General features: G+C 41.9%; 1 protein-coding gene across 1 annotated transcript in view; it reads right to left on the reverse strand.

The window, feature by feature from the left end:
* Window positions 1-3,115: 3,115 nt before the first annotated feature.
* xpnpep2 (X-prolyl aminopeptidase (aminopeptidase P) 2, membrane-bound) overlaps window positions 3,116-17,528 on the reverse strand; it is a 72,553-nt gene continuing 58,140 nt past the window's right edge. Inside the window, exons 17-21 of the mRNA XM_078412409.1 lie at window positions 15,977-16,081; window positions 12,699-12,761; window positions 11,197-11,273; window positions 8,797-8,895; window positions 3,116-7,185 (exon numbers count right to left, since the gene is read on the reverse strand). Coding sequence (XP_078268535.1) covers window positions 6,985-7,185; window positions 8,797-8,895; window positions 11,197-11,273; window positions 12,699-12,761; window positions 15,977-16,081 — 545 coding nt within the window. The 3' untranslated portion in view covers window positions 3,116-6,984. The remainder of the gene's footprint in view (window positions 7,186-8,796; window positions 8,896-11,196; window positions 11,274-12,698; window positions 12,762-15,976; window positions 16,082-17,528) is intronic.

The following is a 17,528-nucleotide window of genomic DNA, read 5'->3' on the forward strand; positions in this document are numbered from 1 at the left end:
TAAAACAAGCCCATAGTAGATTGGTGCTGATGTAGGCTTGTAGTTAGGGTTGTGCAGTCTGGTTCAAGTCCATGAAGATTGATGGGAGAAAGCTGTTCTTAAACCTGGTATCATGGTTCTCAGACTCCTATACCTTCTTCCTGATGGTAGCAGCTAGATCGGAGCATTGAGAAGATGGTGTGGGTCTTTGATAATATCAGCTGCCTTTTTGAGGCGGTATTTCCTGTAGATCCATTTGATCTACAAAATCATGAGAGGAATAGAACGGGTAGTTGCACAGTCTCTTGCTCAGAGTAGGGGAATCGAGGACCAAAGGACGTAGGTTCAAGGTGAAGGGGAAAAGATTTAATACGAATCTGAGAGGTAACGTTTTCACACAAAGGGTGGTGTGTGTATGGAACAAGCTGCCAGAGGAGGTAGTTGAGGCAGGGACTATCCCATTGTTTAAGAAACTGTTAGATAGGTACATGGATAGGATAGGTTTGGAGGGATTTGGACTAGGCGCAAGCAGGTGGGGCTAGTGTAGTTGGGACATGTTGGCTGGTGTGGGCAAGTTGGGCCGAAGGGCCTGTTTCCACATTGTATCACTCTATGACTCTATGATGGTGGAGAGGTCAATACCCATGATGGACCGAGCAATGTCCACCATTTTCTACAGCCTCCTTAGTTCTTGGGCATTCAAGCTACCGAACCATGAAATGATTCAACCAATCAGTATGTTCTCCACTATTCGCCTGTAAAGGTTCAATTCAATTCATGCTGAATCTCCTTAATCTTCTGAAGAAGTAGAACTATAAATTATAATCTGGCTCCCATCTAACTACAGTTGTGGACAGTTCTTTCATGACCTCCCTACTCTATGTCTAAGCTAATAAAGAAAAGCACCCATGAGTCTTATGTTTTAGCCACCTTTATTGACCTGTCCTGCTATCTTGAGGATCTGTAGATGCACACCCCAATATCCTTGATTATGCCACACCACAGAAGATTCATCCATTTATCCACTCCTGTACCTTGCTGCATCTCCTCAAATGCATTACCTCACACTTCTTTGCATTAAATTGCCACTTTTCTGCACAACCTAGCAGACTAACTGGATCTACTGCAGTCTACGATTTCTCCTCACTGTCAACCATTTGGCCTATACTCGTATTGCGCGCAAAGTTTCTTAAGTACCCCCCCTCCCTGCTACAAAAAGGTCTAAATCATTAATATTTATAACAGGAATCAATGGACTAAATAGAAACAATGCCCGCAATGGGATCAGTTAAATCATAGTTTGTAATTTTAATTAGGCATCTTGCCATATTCTGCAAGATACTGTAACATTCTTGTTAGTGAATTTATTTTTACTAAAGCAGCAAAACAATATTAGCTTTCACATAAAAACAGAAATTACTTCTTTTTTAAAAAAGTTATTAATATTTCTGCGTAGAGTGCAGTTTTGGCCAAATACTTTTTGCATGCCAAAAGTATTTTGAAAATTTTAATCCAGGAAATGTGCCAGCGAGATAAAAATCACTAGCTACCTGAGGTTGAAGGTAGCAAAGATTTTAGTGCAGCAATAAACCCCACACCAAGCCACAATATTCTCTTGTTGTCTTCGACAATTGTAAACCAGTAGGAGTTGAGCTACTGCTAGTGTTCTCATGCAAAAATATGGGTCACAGCTGCAGACTGTTCAGTACCTCAAGCCTCGTGCAATAGATCTGCAAAAACTAGCAAATAGAAATCAATCCAGTTACATTGCATTCTTGCACCAATATTTTTTCTCAAAACGAAAACATTCTCATGATTCACCCGGGTAGCGGGGTCAAGGAAAGAGCATTCACGTCGCGGCCCTGCTTCCACCAATCTTCCCACCACCGCACACAAGAAGCACAAGACGCCATTGTATGCAGATGGCAAGAAGTGTGTTCAACTCTGGCTGAAGAATTTCTAATCTTGTGATGTAGACTCGATAAGAAGACCTGAGTAGATTTTGTGGCATAACCTGAGACCTGTGCAGATCTGTGCCTAGAAATTGCAGAAAACTTGAATCTGTCAGCCATCTCTACATCAGCTGATGAGGACAGAAGTCCTCCTGGCTTTCTTGGGTCAACATGCAACTCTTTCATTTTGCTGCCGTTAAGGGGTAGGAGTTGTCCTGAGACTATGACACAAGGTTTTCCATCTGTACCTTGTGTCATTGTTGTAATGAATCTGGCAGACCACAGTGGTATCATCGGCAAATTTAAAGATCAAGTAGGTGCTGTAGTTTGCTACACAATCACGGGTGTACAGGGAATAGAGCAGGGAACTGAGCACACAACCCAAATGGGTAGTCATGTTGAAAGTCAGGATGGAGGAAATTTTATGACCAATTCTAAATGTTATGACTGAGGTCAGCCAGATTAGACATTAGACTTTTAGACTTTAGTGATACAGTGCAGAAATAGGTATTTCGGCCCACCAAGTCCACGCCAACCAGCGATCACCCCACACACTACACAATCGGGACAATTTACAATTTTTACTAAGCCAATTAACCTAGAAACCTGTATGTCTTTGGAGAATGGGAGGAACAACGTGGAAATCACTTTGGATACCTAACTATGATTCATGCTAGCAAATACTGTCAAATTTCTAGAGAGTGAAGTGACTCATAGTTACTGTTATATTTCCATCCCTGTCGGTATATTTTCCATCATGCATTAAAATAAAGAAATAAACATCTAGACACTCCCTTATTGCAATGTAGCTGTTGGGTTTCAAATTTAATTCTGTAAAACGTGATGATTTGAAACTAAAAGTTGTGTTGAATAATTTGAAACTGGAATCAAGTGCCAAGGGATAACTAAGTGGGATATTAGTGCTTATATCATGTCTTTTAGAGTATGATTGCTTTCTTTTGAATACTAAAAAAAAATTGTAGTTCTTTAATGGTGCAAGAAAAGTTACTTCTACTGCAGAAGTAGGATTCTACAACTCAACTACTGCGGAGAATAATTTATTGATGAAACATAATGATTCAGAAAGTGAATGATAACCTTTCTGCACCCAAACACGTCTCTTTTCCTGAAGTGTACTGCACGGAAATTGAATTTGCATTGTTATAAAACAAATATTACCCTTATTCCCAAAGGATATTGCAGCTCTTCTGTGTTAACGACATTAAAAAAACCAAGGACAGATCATAGGCGATTGAGATCAAAATTTTATTTAAGGGTGTTTCTCATCCTCTACTAACAACAGCTTGCACGTATATACTCATTAATGTAGTAAAATATGCTAAAGCATTTCACACTGCATATCAAACAAATTTTGAGGTAATAAGATTGATGACCAAAAGATTGGTGAAAGAGCTGGATTTCAAGTAAGGGAGATAGTAAGTCAGAAGACTATAATTAGAGTTTTATTATAGCTGCACAACTGTTAGATTGGAGAGAGAGAGAAAGAGAGAGAGAAAGAGGGAGGGAGGGAGAGAGAGGGAGCGAGAGTGAGAGGGCGAGAGAGCAAGAGAGAGGAACACCGCCATGAGGAATATGAAAAAAATAAGTAATTTTAAATCAGGATGTTGCTGGACTGAGTACCAGTGTTGTTCTGCAGCCACAGGGTGATAGGTGAACAGAACTTGATTCAAGATAGAATAAAGGCATTATTACTCAGTTAATATTCCAAACAATCTTTCAAATTATTTAACCATAGTGTATAAAAATTGGAAACAGGAACATTATCTTATCAAACTGAGAAAGCCTTAGAAATAGTTGATTTTTTTTTAAACTGCAGATGCTGGAAATCTAAAATATAAACTGAAAATGCTGGAAATACTCATCAGATTAGGACACATCTACAAAGGGTCTTCAATGTTGCAGATGCAGCCTGACCCGCTAAGCATTTCCAGCTTTTTCTGGTTTAGACATGGATGTGTGCTGCAAAAGGTGAGTTATATTGTCAATGTGCAGGATGCCAAGGCCTTGAGTGCCACTGACCTGCTGTTACATGCTCTCTTGTTGCCCTGCAGCATGTATAAAGAAAAATGTAGCATTTGGAACGGTGAAATGAGGGAAACAAAGTGTTCAGAGAGCAGATGCCCGATTGGAGTAGAGGTCAGCCTGCTGTTGTGTGGATATTGAGGGTTCAATTGGCCAACTTCATTTGGGACAGAGCAGGTGGGGTAATGACATGGAAGGCAGACATTAAGACTCCTATATAGCCTAGAGTATCTGGGTGCTTTTGATGCCAGCAATTCTGACATTGAGGGATAAAGCTTTTGGTTCACAGTGATTCAAAGAGGAATTTGTTATAACTGCAAAAGAGTTGCTTGGGATGGGATAGAGGGTTAATGGCTGAGAGCTGGCAGAGAGTGTATGGCCTCTGCCACAGCATAGTATGGTTAACATTGACAGATGAAGGAAAAAATAACTTTTTAGTACATTAGTGGAAGCAAGAAGTTTATCTGGGTCAAAGCTTTCTTTGGTTTTATGTTTACAATCTTCTATGCGTAGTAAACCCTTGAAAAATGCTAGAAGGTTGAGTACGAAGTTGAAAATAGGCTAGAAGTATTTTCTTCAAACTATTCTGCAGAGACTATGTGCCAGAGATATAGCTATTTTTTTATAACTCATTATCCACTTCATGGAGAACTGCCATCTGGGTGATCTGACACTGGGAGCTCCTCCTGTCACATAATATTATGTTTTTGGTTCACATAAAACAGTAACAGCTCTGCAACATTGATCTTGGCAGTTACAGCAAGTTATTCTTTTGCTCAGCTTCAGAGATGTCTAAGTGGATGTGGATGTGGAGAGGATGTTTCCACTAGTGCAAGAGTCTAGGACTAGAGGTCACAACCTCAGAATTAAAGGACGTTATTTTAGGAAAGAGATGAGGAGAAATTTCCTTAGTCAGAGGGTGGTGAATTTGTGGAATTCTTTGCCACAGAAGGTTGTGGAGGCCAAGTCGGTGGATATTTTTAAGGCAGAGATAGATTCTTGATTAGTAGACGTGTCAGAGGTTATGGGGTGAAGGCAGGAGAATGGGGTCAGGAGGGAGTGACAGATCAGCCATGATTGAATGGCGGAGCAGACTTGATGGGCCGAATGGCCTAATTCTAATCCTATTCCTTATGACCACACGATTTAAGAAAGTTAAGGCAAATGTTATCAGGGCTGATTTTCTTTTGTATTTGGGCGGCACAGTGGCACAGCGGTAGAGCTGCTGCCTCACAGCAAATGCAGCACCGGAGACCCAGGTTCGATCCTGACTACGGGTGCTGTCTGTATGGAGTTTATACGTTCTCCCCGTGACCTGCGTGGGTTTTCTCCGAGATCTTTGGTTTCCTCCCACACTCCAAAGACGTAGAGGTTTGTAGGTTAAATGGCTTGGTAAATGTAAAAATTGTCCCAAGTGTGTGCAGGAAAGTGTTAATATGCGGGGATCACTGGTCGGCGCGGACCCGGTGGGCCGAAGGGCCTGTTTCCGCGCTGTATCTCTAAGCTAAACTAAACTAAACAATCACCCAAAGTCACTTTATTTTATCCAACCTTTGTCCAAACATTAGCCTATCAACACCCAACCCCTCCCCTTGCTTGTTTACCTAATACCTGCCATGTTTTGTCCTGCCCCTCCTCTATTCCAGCTTTCTTTACCCCTCTCCCACAATCAGTCTGAAGAAGGGTCCCGACCCAAAACCTCATCTATCCATGTTCTCCAGGGATGCTGCCGAACCCGCTGAGTTACTCCAGACTGTGCCTTATTTCTTTCCCCGCTTTATTTTATTGTGTGCTACCATTATTTTAATTCAAGTCAAATGCTCATGTGCAGCAAAAGATAACCCTTGGGAAAGTTTCCTTAATGTGGGCTGAGAACTGTTATGCTATAAAATAAAACAAACGTCTATTTTGCCATATATAGAGCAGTATCAAGACCAATCTGAAAGCCTGAATCTCAGTGAATGGAACTATTTCAAGAATGTGATATCCTACATCAGCAGAACAGCTCTGGTTGTGAGGGAACTAAAAATGTCAGGTTTCTCTTGGTGGGAAATTGACATAAAAACTGCCGACATTTCCTCTAGTGTATGATTATAAATGTATAAAAAGATAGAAATATATAAAATGATGAGAACCGTAGATACGATAGTCAGAATCTCTTTGTCAGCTGGGAAATGTCAAAGACTAGAGGGCATAGCTTTAAAATGACAGGGGCAAAATTTAAAGGAGATGCATGGGGCAAGTTATTTTATACAGAAGGCGCTAGGTGCTTGGAACATGCTGCTAGCAGTAGTGGTTGAGGCAGAAACAATAGTGGAGTTTAAGAGGCTATTTTTTAGGCATTTGGATATGCGGGGAATGAAGGAATATGGATCTTGTTGAAGGCAGATGTGATCAGTTTATATTGACATTATGTTTGGCACAGACATTGTGGGCCGAAGGGCCAGTTCCTGTGTTCTACTGTTCAATGTTCCTTTAGCACAGTGTTTAAAAAAAAATTGAACACACTAGTTGGTGTTTAATATTTCTGTAGTATTTTTGTTTATTGGCGCAACATTTAACTGTTGCCTTACGTATAATGCTAGTGACGCCTAGTTTTCACACTAATGTACTTGGAATAACCCAGTACGCTACAATGAGAATCATTCTTGGGATTTCTTTCTGTTAAGGGGCACAGCGGTAGAGTTGCTGCCTGACAGCACCAGAGACCCGGGTTTGAGCCTGACTACGGGTGCTGTCTGTACAGAGTTTGTAGGTTCTCCTCGTAACCTGTGTGGGTTTTTCTCCAGGTGCTCTGGTTTCTTCCCTCACTCCAAAGATGTAGTTTTGTAGGTTAATTGGCTTGGTAAAATTGTAAATTGTCCCTATTGTGTGTAGGATAGTATTAGTATGTGATGCTTGATGGGCGGCATGGACTCGGTGGGCCGAAGGGCTGTTTCTGCACTTTATGACTAATCTAAAGTAAAAGAAGGTTTGTGAAAAAGGTTAGGTTTGTGAATTTTGAGCATTGCTATTGAAGTTTTCCCTGTAATATTAAATTTCCCAACAGGACTCCAACCAATAGAGGAAATGATAATGTCACAAAAGCACTGTGTGAAAATGGTTGTGTGTGTTTCTGAAGCCAGTCGTATTCTTCCATTCGGTTTTGTGCTTGCAGTTCAGGGGACACTATCTTCCAGATCTTGTCATAATAATTGTTAAGCCAGTGAATCTGGGAAAGAGAATATTGAAAACAAATTAAGTTGAAGTCCAAATAACAGGAATATTATCATTTCCAAAATCATTTTAACTGGTCGCTGCAGTATTATGCTATTCTATGCAGACTTAGGCAGTAGTGAGTAGATATCTGGTTACCACACTAGGTCTAACAGTATCCGTCAATAACATGTTTTCCATCACGTAGTCCATTGTATTGATTTAAATGAATTTAAACACGTTTTAGTTTAGTTCAGCTCAGTTTAGTTAATTTAGTTAATTGTCACGTTTACCGAGGTACAGTGAACAGCTTTTTTTGTTGTGTGCTATCAAGTCAGTGGAAAAACTGTACATGATTACAATCAAGCCATCCACAGTGTACAGATACAGGGTAAAGGGAATAACGTTTAGAGCAAGCTTAAGTCCAGTAAAGTCCGACTAAAGATAATCCGAAGATCTCCAATGAAGTAGATGGTAGGTCAGGATCGCTCTCTAGTTGGTAATCGGATGGATCAGTTGCCTGATAATAGCTGGGAAGAAACCATCCCTGAATCTGGAGGTGTGCATTTTCACACTTCTGTACCTCTTACCTGATGGGAGAGGGGAGAAGAGGAAGTGACCGGGGGTGAGACTGGTCCTTGATTATGCTGGTGGACTTGCTGAGGCAACATGAAATGTGTGTAGATGGAGTCAATGGAACGGAGGTTGGTTTGCATGATGGTCTAGGTTATGTTCACGACTCTCTGCAATTTCTTGTAGTCTTGGATGGAGCTGTTCTCAAACAGTGCCCAAAAATTCTGAAAGCACGTTGGATTAGTTGGGTGCAATGCACTCTCTGGCCCACTCATTGTTGCTATAAATGTTATTGAAGCAGTAGGTGCATAAAACTGCAGAGAGAAGTTCAGGGTAATGTGAAGCCCTCTTTAGTCAAAGCGTCGAAAAGGAGAAAGCCTATATTTTTCCATCAATGTTATTTCAACCTGTTTGAAATAAATGAATGAACGAAACAGTGAAAGTACTCTGATTGGATAATCTATGTGGTGTCCTATATAATGATAAAGATAAACAATTATGCTACAACAAGCAGTCTTTTCTCAAGCAATTTACAAATATCTAAATAAGATGCCTGACGTTCTGAACAAATAAATGTGTTGAATGACTCAAACATAAACAAAGAGTTCAACTTTTCTCTACTAGAACATGCAAAACACATCCCAAAATGGTTCACATGGACATTACCAGAAAACATTATGTATTAGGACCAGAACCAAAGAGCCTGATTAAAATCATTGTTTTTAAGAATCGTCTTGAAGAAGAATGAGAGGTAGACAGGTGGAGAGATTGGAAAATGAATAGGTCCCAGGGAGCAGCAATAATAAATTGAGCGATACTAAGTGCAGGAAGAACTTATTGGGTCAGGCAGCATCGGTGACGGGAATGGACAGATGACATTTCGGATGGAGATCCCTCTTTAGGTTATGTGGAGGGCCTGTCCATTCCATCCTTAGCTACTGCCTGACCTGCTGAGTTCCTCCAGCACTTTGTGTTTTGCTCAACATTCCGGCATCTGCGTTTCTTTGTGTCAGCAGTCATAAATTGTTTTGTAAAGAAGCAATTATTCACTCACCTGCTGCTCATTCAAGATGGACAGGTCAATCAATTTTCTTTCATAGGGAACAAGAGACACGTGTTCAAAGGTCAGGTAGGGTTTTCCACCAAACATATGCTGCACAAAATAAGAACAATTCTTATTTCATCCGCAGTTCAAATGAAACATGAATCATATGTGGTGGCATTGTAAATATTTCCTCTAAAATCACATTTCAGCATCAACTCATTTAAGTACTAATCTTAATCCATTTTAAAAAATAAATTGTTTTGATCGATATCAAAACTATTTCCTAGAAGTTTTGACATCCAAATAGATTAGATTATGACACCATGGGTGCTAAGAGGCGTTTAATTGTTTAACAAACTGAGATAAAATAGAAAGTGCGCTTGCTAGTCTTTTATCAAATGCAGGCCCGGTTAATGTGAGGATTTTTTTCAGTCAAATAAAATAAGCATTTACTGATAAATTCGGATAACACCAGCATATCGGAAAAAGGACCAGCTGTAAACCGGACCGACATTCCCTGACCTGCCCCAGCAATCCACAAGATCATGGTTGATCTTCTATCATCTCTTCATTCTCCTGCCTGATCCTCATATCTCTTAGTTCTCCTGCCTGATCCTCATATCTCTTAGTTCTCCTGCCTGATCCTCATATCTCTTCATTCTCCTGGATTCTAAAATATAATGCTTTTATTGTTGGACTGTGGGTGACTGAATTTGGTCCAAAAAACTTGTTTTTTTGGATGACAAATATCTTGGATCTTGGATGCCTTGAATCTTGAATATTGAAAATTAATCTGAACCTTGAACATGTTTAATGAGTGAGCATCCACAGCAGGTGGGATAGAGAATTCCAAATATCCCCAACTGTTCTGGTGAAGAAATGCTTTTAAACTAACCTTTTAAATTGAGAAAATACCTCATAGTTTTATTCTCTCCAGCTGAGATTCACAATCTCTTGGCATCCACTTTGTCAAGGCCGTTGAGGATATTTTATGCTTCAATGAGATCTCCTTTCATTCTATTTACCCATACAAAAATATAGACCACTTTGCTCAAAATTCATGGGGCATAGCTTAGACAACTGTTCTTCCACCGTATCCAAGGTAAACAAGTACATTTTTCCTAACATAAGGAGTCCAAACCTCCATGCAGCATTCCAGGTATAGTTCCACTAATCTCTGGGTAATTGAGCAAAACTTTTAATTTGTGCATTCCAATTCCTTGCATAAATAGTCGACGTGCCATGTGTTTTCTGAATTGTCTTCTGTCCTGCATGTTACAATCTTATTCACATACGAGGGCGCAGAAGACTCTCTGAGCTACTGTTTAATCACCAACTTAAGAACATTTAGTTTTTAATACCTATCAGAGTTATTAATTTCACATTTGCCCGCATTTTACTTGATCTGTCATCTTCTCATCCACCCATTTATTAGATCATGAGAAATAGTTACAGGAATAGTCTCCATTCAGCTCCTAAATTCTGTTCCACTATCCATGAAGACAATGGCCGATCCACCTTTTTCCATCCTCTTTCCTGCTTATCCCCATAACCCTTAATTCCCCTGTGATTAAAATATATGTTTCATTTTTGAATATATTCAAGAATCCAGCTCCCATGCCTTTCTGGGGGCAAAGAATCACAACCATTTGAAAGAAACAATTTTTCCTCATCTTAGTCTTAAATGCGTGCCACTTAGTCTTAAATGCGTATTGAGATTATGGCCTCTGGTCCTCAGCTCTTCCATGACAAGATACAACCATCCATTACTCAACCTATCAAACTCGGAAAGAATCTTACATGTTTCAAAGAGATAACCTCACATACTTCTAAATTTCATTGAGTTCAGATCCAATCTATTCAACGTTTGCTCAATGACAATCCTTCCATACCCAAGATCATCTGAATAAACATTCCCTGAATTCCTTTCAATGTCCTTCCTTCAACATAAGGATCAAAAGTGTCCACACCACGTGCTCTCACCAGCGCCTTGTACAGTTCACTTCCTTACTTTTATTTCCGAACACCTTTGAAATAAAAACCAACATTAGACAATTTATTTTCTTGCATTCTGATGCAGTGTATTTCCATGACATTCTGCTTTTTTTTCTTCAGAATTCCAGTCTTTTTTCAGTTTGGGCTTTATTTATTTTGTGAAATATTATTTGTTTTCAAAACAGTACATTTTAATCTATGTGGTTGCAATATGCTTTCAACTCTATGCCATACTTTTACACAATAATGTACTTCCTCTTAAATTAATGCATAAAAGCTCTGAATGGTGCTGAAAATGATAAAAGTTTTGATGTGTTCCAAAAACAATGTATTTATAGTAATTTTCTGCTTGCCAAAATATCTTGTCTGATTGGAATGCTTGAGCTGTAAGACAATCATTTTCATAAGTGTTACCTTAGTGTCTGCCTTCACTACCATGACAATATCTTCAATCCGAATTCCAAATTCATTATCTTGATAATAGCCAGGCTCTGGAAAAGGAAAAATTACCATTGCAACATTTGCCTTAAAGGGTTGCCCAAGAGGATACGACCAGGGATGCAAATTCAGATCTGAAATTGCTGCCTTTACATTATGCACAGTGATTGCATAATGTTAACCTGTCAGAAATTAGCAGACCAACTAACATTTAGTGCAAGAACCCACATCTGGAAAATTCGGTAGCGCATGGTGTCCAGTGCATTGTGTGCTATTGAACAGGCCTCAAACCAGTAAAGTGGTTTCCTCGTTACCCATTGCAGTAAATCGTTGGATAATTAAATATCTCTGTTGAGGTAATGTTACCAGGGTGGCACAGCATTGCCCAAGTGTCAGCTGTGGACTCGGTCAAGTCTGTTCAGGTATAGGTTTGGGAGCACCATCAATAATGGCCCTGAACTGGCAGTAGGATGCCAGCTTATGAAGTGGATAGGTGTTGCAGCTTTAAAGGAGCTTTATAAGTGTATAGGAGCTTTATAGGAGCTTTATAGGTATTGCAGCTTTATAGGTGTTGCAGCTTTATCTCTGCATCTACCCAATCTATTCCTCTCATGATTTGGTACAATCAAACAGGAACTTATCTGCTTATTTTTTTAAATTACAATGAATAAAAAAGATAGGGTGACATCAAAGTGTCTTGGCCCTTCCCACAGTGGAAAATAACATGGCCCAGTTCCCAATAATGGAGCTGGAACCTGAATCTTTTTATGCACAGTCACTTTTGTCACACTCTGATCTTTCATTCAATTATCTCTGTACTTCAGTCTTCCTCCTTCTCATTGTCTTGCTGGATTGTGTTCATTCTACTGTCCTCGTGTCCTACCTAACCTAAGTTCTCCATTGGATTTTGACTACTTGTCCACTAGTTACTTTCAAAGCTGTTGAATAAGTTGCTCCTTCACGTAAATGCCAGTTTGGTACATTTGGTTGGACTAGGACGTTGACCTCTATGAGTACGTGAACCTTCACAGTGAAGCTAATGATGCCATAGTCAGAGGTGTTACATTTCATACGAGATGCAACTTCAGGCTCTGTTTATTTTGGGTGATGTTAAAAAGGCCCATTCAGTGAACAGCAGGAAGTCCTGCTGATAATCTGCCCACAGCAGTCGTTCAACAGATGCGAAAGAAACAGATGTATAATTTGTCGCTTGTCAGACCTAGCTGTGTGTCTATATAATTAGCAGTAAAATATTTGAGGATCTGATAAGATGCTATAAAAATGCAAATTCCATCTTTTCTGCTACTGTTTAAGAAGTTTCTTAACACTAAAATATTAAGTATTTAGTCTTACTTAAATAATCAGCGTTTCCCTTCCCCCAGTTCACTGTGTTCAAATGGAAGAATTTCACAATTTGCTATTAAATATCCAAATTCTATGTTTGAAGGGCTCCTATTACACTTAAAAGCAATGCTTACCTATAGATGTAAACATTCCCTCGTCAAGTGACCAAGTATCACCACTTCCAATGCCAACTGGCCCTGTGCATAAATAAAAAATTATCAACGTAAAAATATTTCTTAGGAGTGTGCGTCTACATTTTATGTTGTTTTCCACAAATTCTCAAGGCACTCTCTAGTTTTATGCAGTTAAAAAGCAATACTTGCCTCGAAATTGGGCTACACGTCTCCCTGTTTTCTATAATGCCATTTTGTACAGTGCTTGCACTGATTTGAGTGAAAATAAGTCTACAATGGTGTCAGAATTGTTTTACACCTCAGAGAATGTGCGGAATCGTGACGTGCGTGGGTGTTCATGGGAGCGAGTATCATTGCAATCATGATTCCCCTGCTCGACACTTGGAAAAAATTATTTGCCCTCAAGGTGCAATTCCCAGGGCACCAGCAGCATGTTGGTGATCTGGGGAAGAGGGAAGATGCAAGGGAAAGAGTCTTTGCAATTATGCCTCCTCTCTCAGGATTAACTAACTACTCCACTAGCATCATCTAGTACACCTATCCCCATACTCTTGATCATGGTGGGATTATAGTTTTGAGCCAAATTTAATGAGGCAGTCTCTGGTGAGTTTTGAGGCAGGCCTTTCTCAACATGGCAGAGTGAAAGATGCAGTATTGTTCCTTTGGGATTTAAAACATATATATTAACAATGTAATTTCCTGGGCGCGGGAGCTCCAGGTTTTGTGACAAGAACCTGAAACATACAATATGCAGCTGGAAATGCCTGGTGCAATTTTACTAATGTGATTTATTCCAAGTAAAATCAATATTGGATCATGTAGCACTAAAATAAGGCACTTGTGAACCAGTTTCTGGGTGATAATACACAAAAGACTTAAGGTCCGCGTGTGTAATGGTAGCTTGTGATGTTTTAATGCACTTCTCCGAAATCCCATCCTCTCAAAGTTTAAGAGGCAATAGATATTTTAGCACCTCCACTAAACCAGAGGAGATAAGAATATGTCACCATTGCATTGAGTATTTGTACCTAATCAAGCAGAATAACTTCAAGACTAAATAGTTTGTTGAGGAAACCACAAAAACTCTCTGACGCCTGCTATTCTGGTTGACAAATATTTACATATTGGCCAACAATGCACAATGAGCTCAAGGGCAACATTTCGTGGAAACTCCCTTACAACAAAAAATTGTTGAAACTTATTCCGCATGAGAGGAATAGGTCAGGTGGACGCACAGAGTCTCTTGCCCAGAGTGGGGGGGCTCGAGAACCAGAGGGCATAGGTTTAAGGTGAAGGGGGAAAGATTTTATAGGAATCTGAGTGGTAACTTTCTCATGCAAAGGGTGGTGGGCGTATGGAATAAGTTGCCAGAGGAAATAGTTGAGGCAAGGAACATTCACAACATTGAAGAAGCAATTAGGCAGATACACAGATAGGACAAGTTTAGAGAGATATGGGCCACACTCAGGCAAGTGGGACTAGTGTAGATGGGACATATTGGTCAGTGTGGGCAAGTTGAGCCGAAGGGTCTGTTTCCACACAGTAAGACTCCATGACTCATATGTGAATTGGCATCCAGTTAACTCACAAACTAATCTCAACCTGTCAGTTTGGTTTTTATGGACTTTCCACAGTGAATAATGCTATGTCAATTTTCTTTACAATGGTGAACATTTCTTGCACACAAATGCTTTTAAATGAAACTGTTGTGGCGGATCAGGCCACTCCTTGGGTCAGCCCCTCGTTACGTGACGGACAGGCGTAAGGGGTTAAAAGTGAGACCAAGGGGAGGCGTGGCTCATCCCTGGGAGAACTACGCTGTAGGCAGGAGCTCACAGCATAATAAAAGAATCTTACTAAAAACTGCCTGGCGTCTTGCCTTTTCTCTGGCCTCCGCCAGGCCACTACATTGGTGACCTCGACGGACATCACACGTAGTGATGTCGAACGCTGATGCGCAACCCGGTCCTGCCGACCTCGGTCCTGCCGACCTCGATGCCGTCTCCCTCAAACTCCCGCTGGCATTCCGCTGGCAGACACCTCGACGGCCACCTGCGCGCGGGCCTTGGCGGCGCACTGGATCGCCCGGTTCGGGGTGCCACTGGACATTACATCCGACCGGGGGCCACAGTTCATTTCGGAACTGTGGTCGGCCATGGCAAGACTCTTGGGTGTCAGCCTACACCACACTACGGCGTACCATCCACAATCGAACGGGTTGGTGGAACGCTTTCACCGCCAGCTGAAAGCTGCCCTGAAGGCTCGGCTCACGGGCCCAGACTGGGTGGACGCCCTGCCGTGGGTTTTGCTGGGGATCCGCACCGCACCCAAGGAGGACTTGGCCTCCTCCTCCGCCGAGTTGGTGTACGGGGCCCCCTTGACGGTTCCCGGGGAGTTCATCCCACCAGCGCAGGGTCGAGTGGAGCAGCCTTCTGACGCCCTGCAACGTCTTCGGCAGACGGTGGGCAGGCTTACACCTGTGCCCACGTCACGTCATGGGACCTTCCAGCCACACGTCCCTGCCGCTCTAGAGGACTGCCAGTTTGTGTTCCTGCGCAGGGACGCACACCGATCACTTCTCCAGCGGCCGTACGAGGGCCCCTTCCGGGTCCTGCAACACAGCTCGGCCACATTCGTTCTGGACATGGGGGGTCGCAGAGAGACTGTTTCGGTCGCACGGCTGAAGCCGGCACACGTGGACATTGATCGGCCGGTGCCGGTTGCGCAGCCCCGCCCGCGCGGTCGCCCCCCGTCCAAGCTACCCCCTCCAGTGTCTGCTACGCCCCTCCACCTGTCGGTCAGTCGCCGGTCCCTGCGCCGGTCATGGTGCGCACCCGGGCTGGTCGCCTCGTGCGCCCTCCTGTCCGTTTTGTACCTCCGGTTCTTGGGGGGGGTCCTGTGGCGGATCAGGCCACTCCTTGGGTCAGCCCCTCGTTACGTGACGGACAGGCGTAAGGGGTTAAAAGTGAGACCAAGGGGAGGCGTGGCTCATCCCTGGGAGAACTACGCTGTGGGCAGGAGCTCACAGCATAATAAAAGAATCTTACTAAAAACTGCCTGGCGTCTTGCCTTTTCTCTGGCCTCCGCCAGGCCACTACACTGTAACTCTTTCATGACTTTGAAACACAGCAGGAGAAATCCTAACATTACTATTGCAGCTTTCACCACCTTAGACCCACTCCAAGAAACATTTTCTGGCTTGATGTTGGAGATAATTGGCAAATGCTTGCTTACTTTATAATGCAGAGGTGCAATGATATTAGTTCAAACATGCTCACATTCATGAACACCTAGGAAGTTGCCAATTCCATGTCCAGTTCCATGCCTGTAGTTCAATCCTACTTCCCACAATGAATGTCGAGCCCATACATCAAGTGAATCTCCTGATGGCAAACACATTATTATAAAGGCATAAACAGAATTTTATGGATTTAAAGGCAGTACACATCTTTTCCAAAATACCCTTTGGAACTTACTTTTTAGAAATATTTTCACCCAGTGAAAATGGGTGCTAAGTAGTTAAGAGCCTTAGCTCACTAAATCCACACCAACCATCTCCAGACTTTATGCATCAATAACACTATGAAACATGCCCTCCCTATTTATCTAGGCTGCTCTTAATCATTATCGTTCGATAAATTCACTTTATTTGATATTTGTTCTCAGGATTCACTGGTAAAACTGGCATTTATTACAGTGGCTGTGAACAGTAATAACTGCAAAATGATAAGCTCCCTTGTTAAAAGCATCGACCCATTTGCTAAAGGAAACACTAGGATGATAGAGTGGCGCAGCTCATAGAACTGCTGCCTACAAGCTGCAGTGATCCGGGTTTAATCCCAACCCATGGTATTGTCTATGTGGAGCTTGTATATACTCTCTTTGACTATGGTGCTCCAGTTTCCTCCCACATTCCAAAGACATGCAAGTTGGTAGGTTGGGTGGCTACTGTAGAATGTGTGCTGATGAATGGTTGAATCTGTGGAGGGTAAAAGGAATGTTGGGAGAATAAAATGGTATCAGTGCAAGATTAGTGTAAATGGGTGCTAAATAGTTAAGAGCCTTAGCTCACTAAATCAACCATCTCCAGACTTTATGCCTCAATAAGGCTTTAGACTATGAAACATGCCCTTCCCATTCATCAAGGCTGCTCTTCATCTCATTATGTGCCTTAATTAAGTCTCCCTTCAAGGTTTTTTAACACAAAGAAAAAAACATTCATGTAACATTCTGTACAGCACAATTTTCCATTTCAGACAACTTACATGTAAATCTTCCCCGTCCTGCATTCTCTCCAATACAATCACATATTTCATGCATTCAGGTTTGCAGAACTGTACATATACTCAAGTTATGACCCCATACTAATTCCACTGGGTGGCGCTTCAATGGCAGCCTCACCTACAGTCTGTCTGTCTGTCCTTTTCCTCTTTTTTTGTTATATTTAGTGAGTTTTAAAAGCATGTGTTCATATTCTCTGTTTTGTTTTACGTGGGGGGTTGGCGGGGGGGGGGGGGGGTCGGGGGAAACTTTTTTTCAATCTCTTACCTTGCCGGAGATGCGATTGTTTTCTGGATCATATCTTCGGTCGCTCTGTGGCCTAACATCATGGAGTGGAGCTGGAGGCCTTGCTCGGGACTAACTTTGAACCTCACCGCGGGGCGTGGACTTACCATCAGATAGTGCAATCCCTTGCCTGGGATCAATGCTCCAACCGTGGCCTGCGGACTTTAACATGGAGGAGCTCGCAGTCTCGGGTTGACACTGACATAGGGAAGCTCCAAAAGCCGCATGATGTTCGACTAGCCCCGGGGTAGATTGCCCGGCGCG

Source organism: Rhinoraja longicauda, chromosome 15 (assembly GCF_053455715.1).
Source record: "Rhinoraja longicauda isolate Sanriku21f chromosome 15, sRhiLon1.1, whole genome shotgun sequence".
Taxonomy (NCBI): Eukaryota; Metazoa; Chordata; class Chondrichthyes; order Rajiformes; family Arhynchobatidae; genus Rhinoraja; species Rhinoraja longicauda.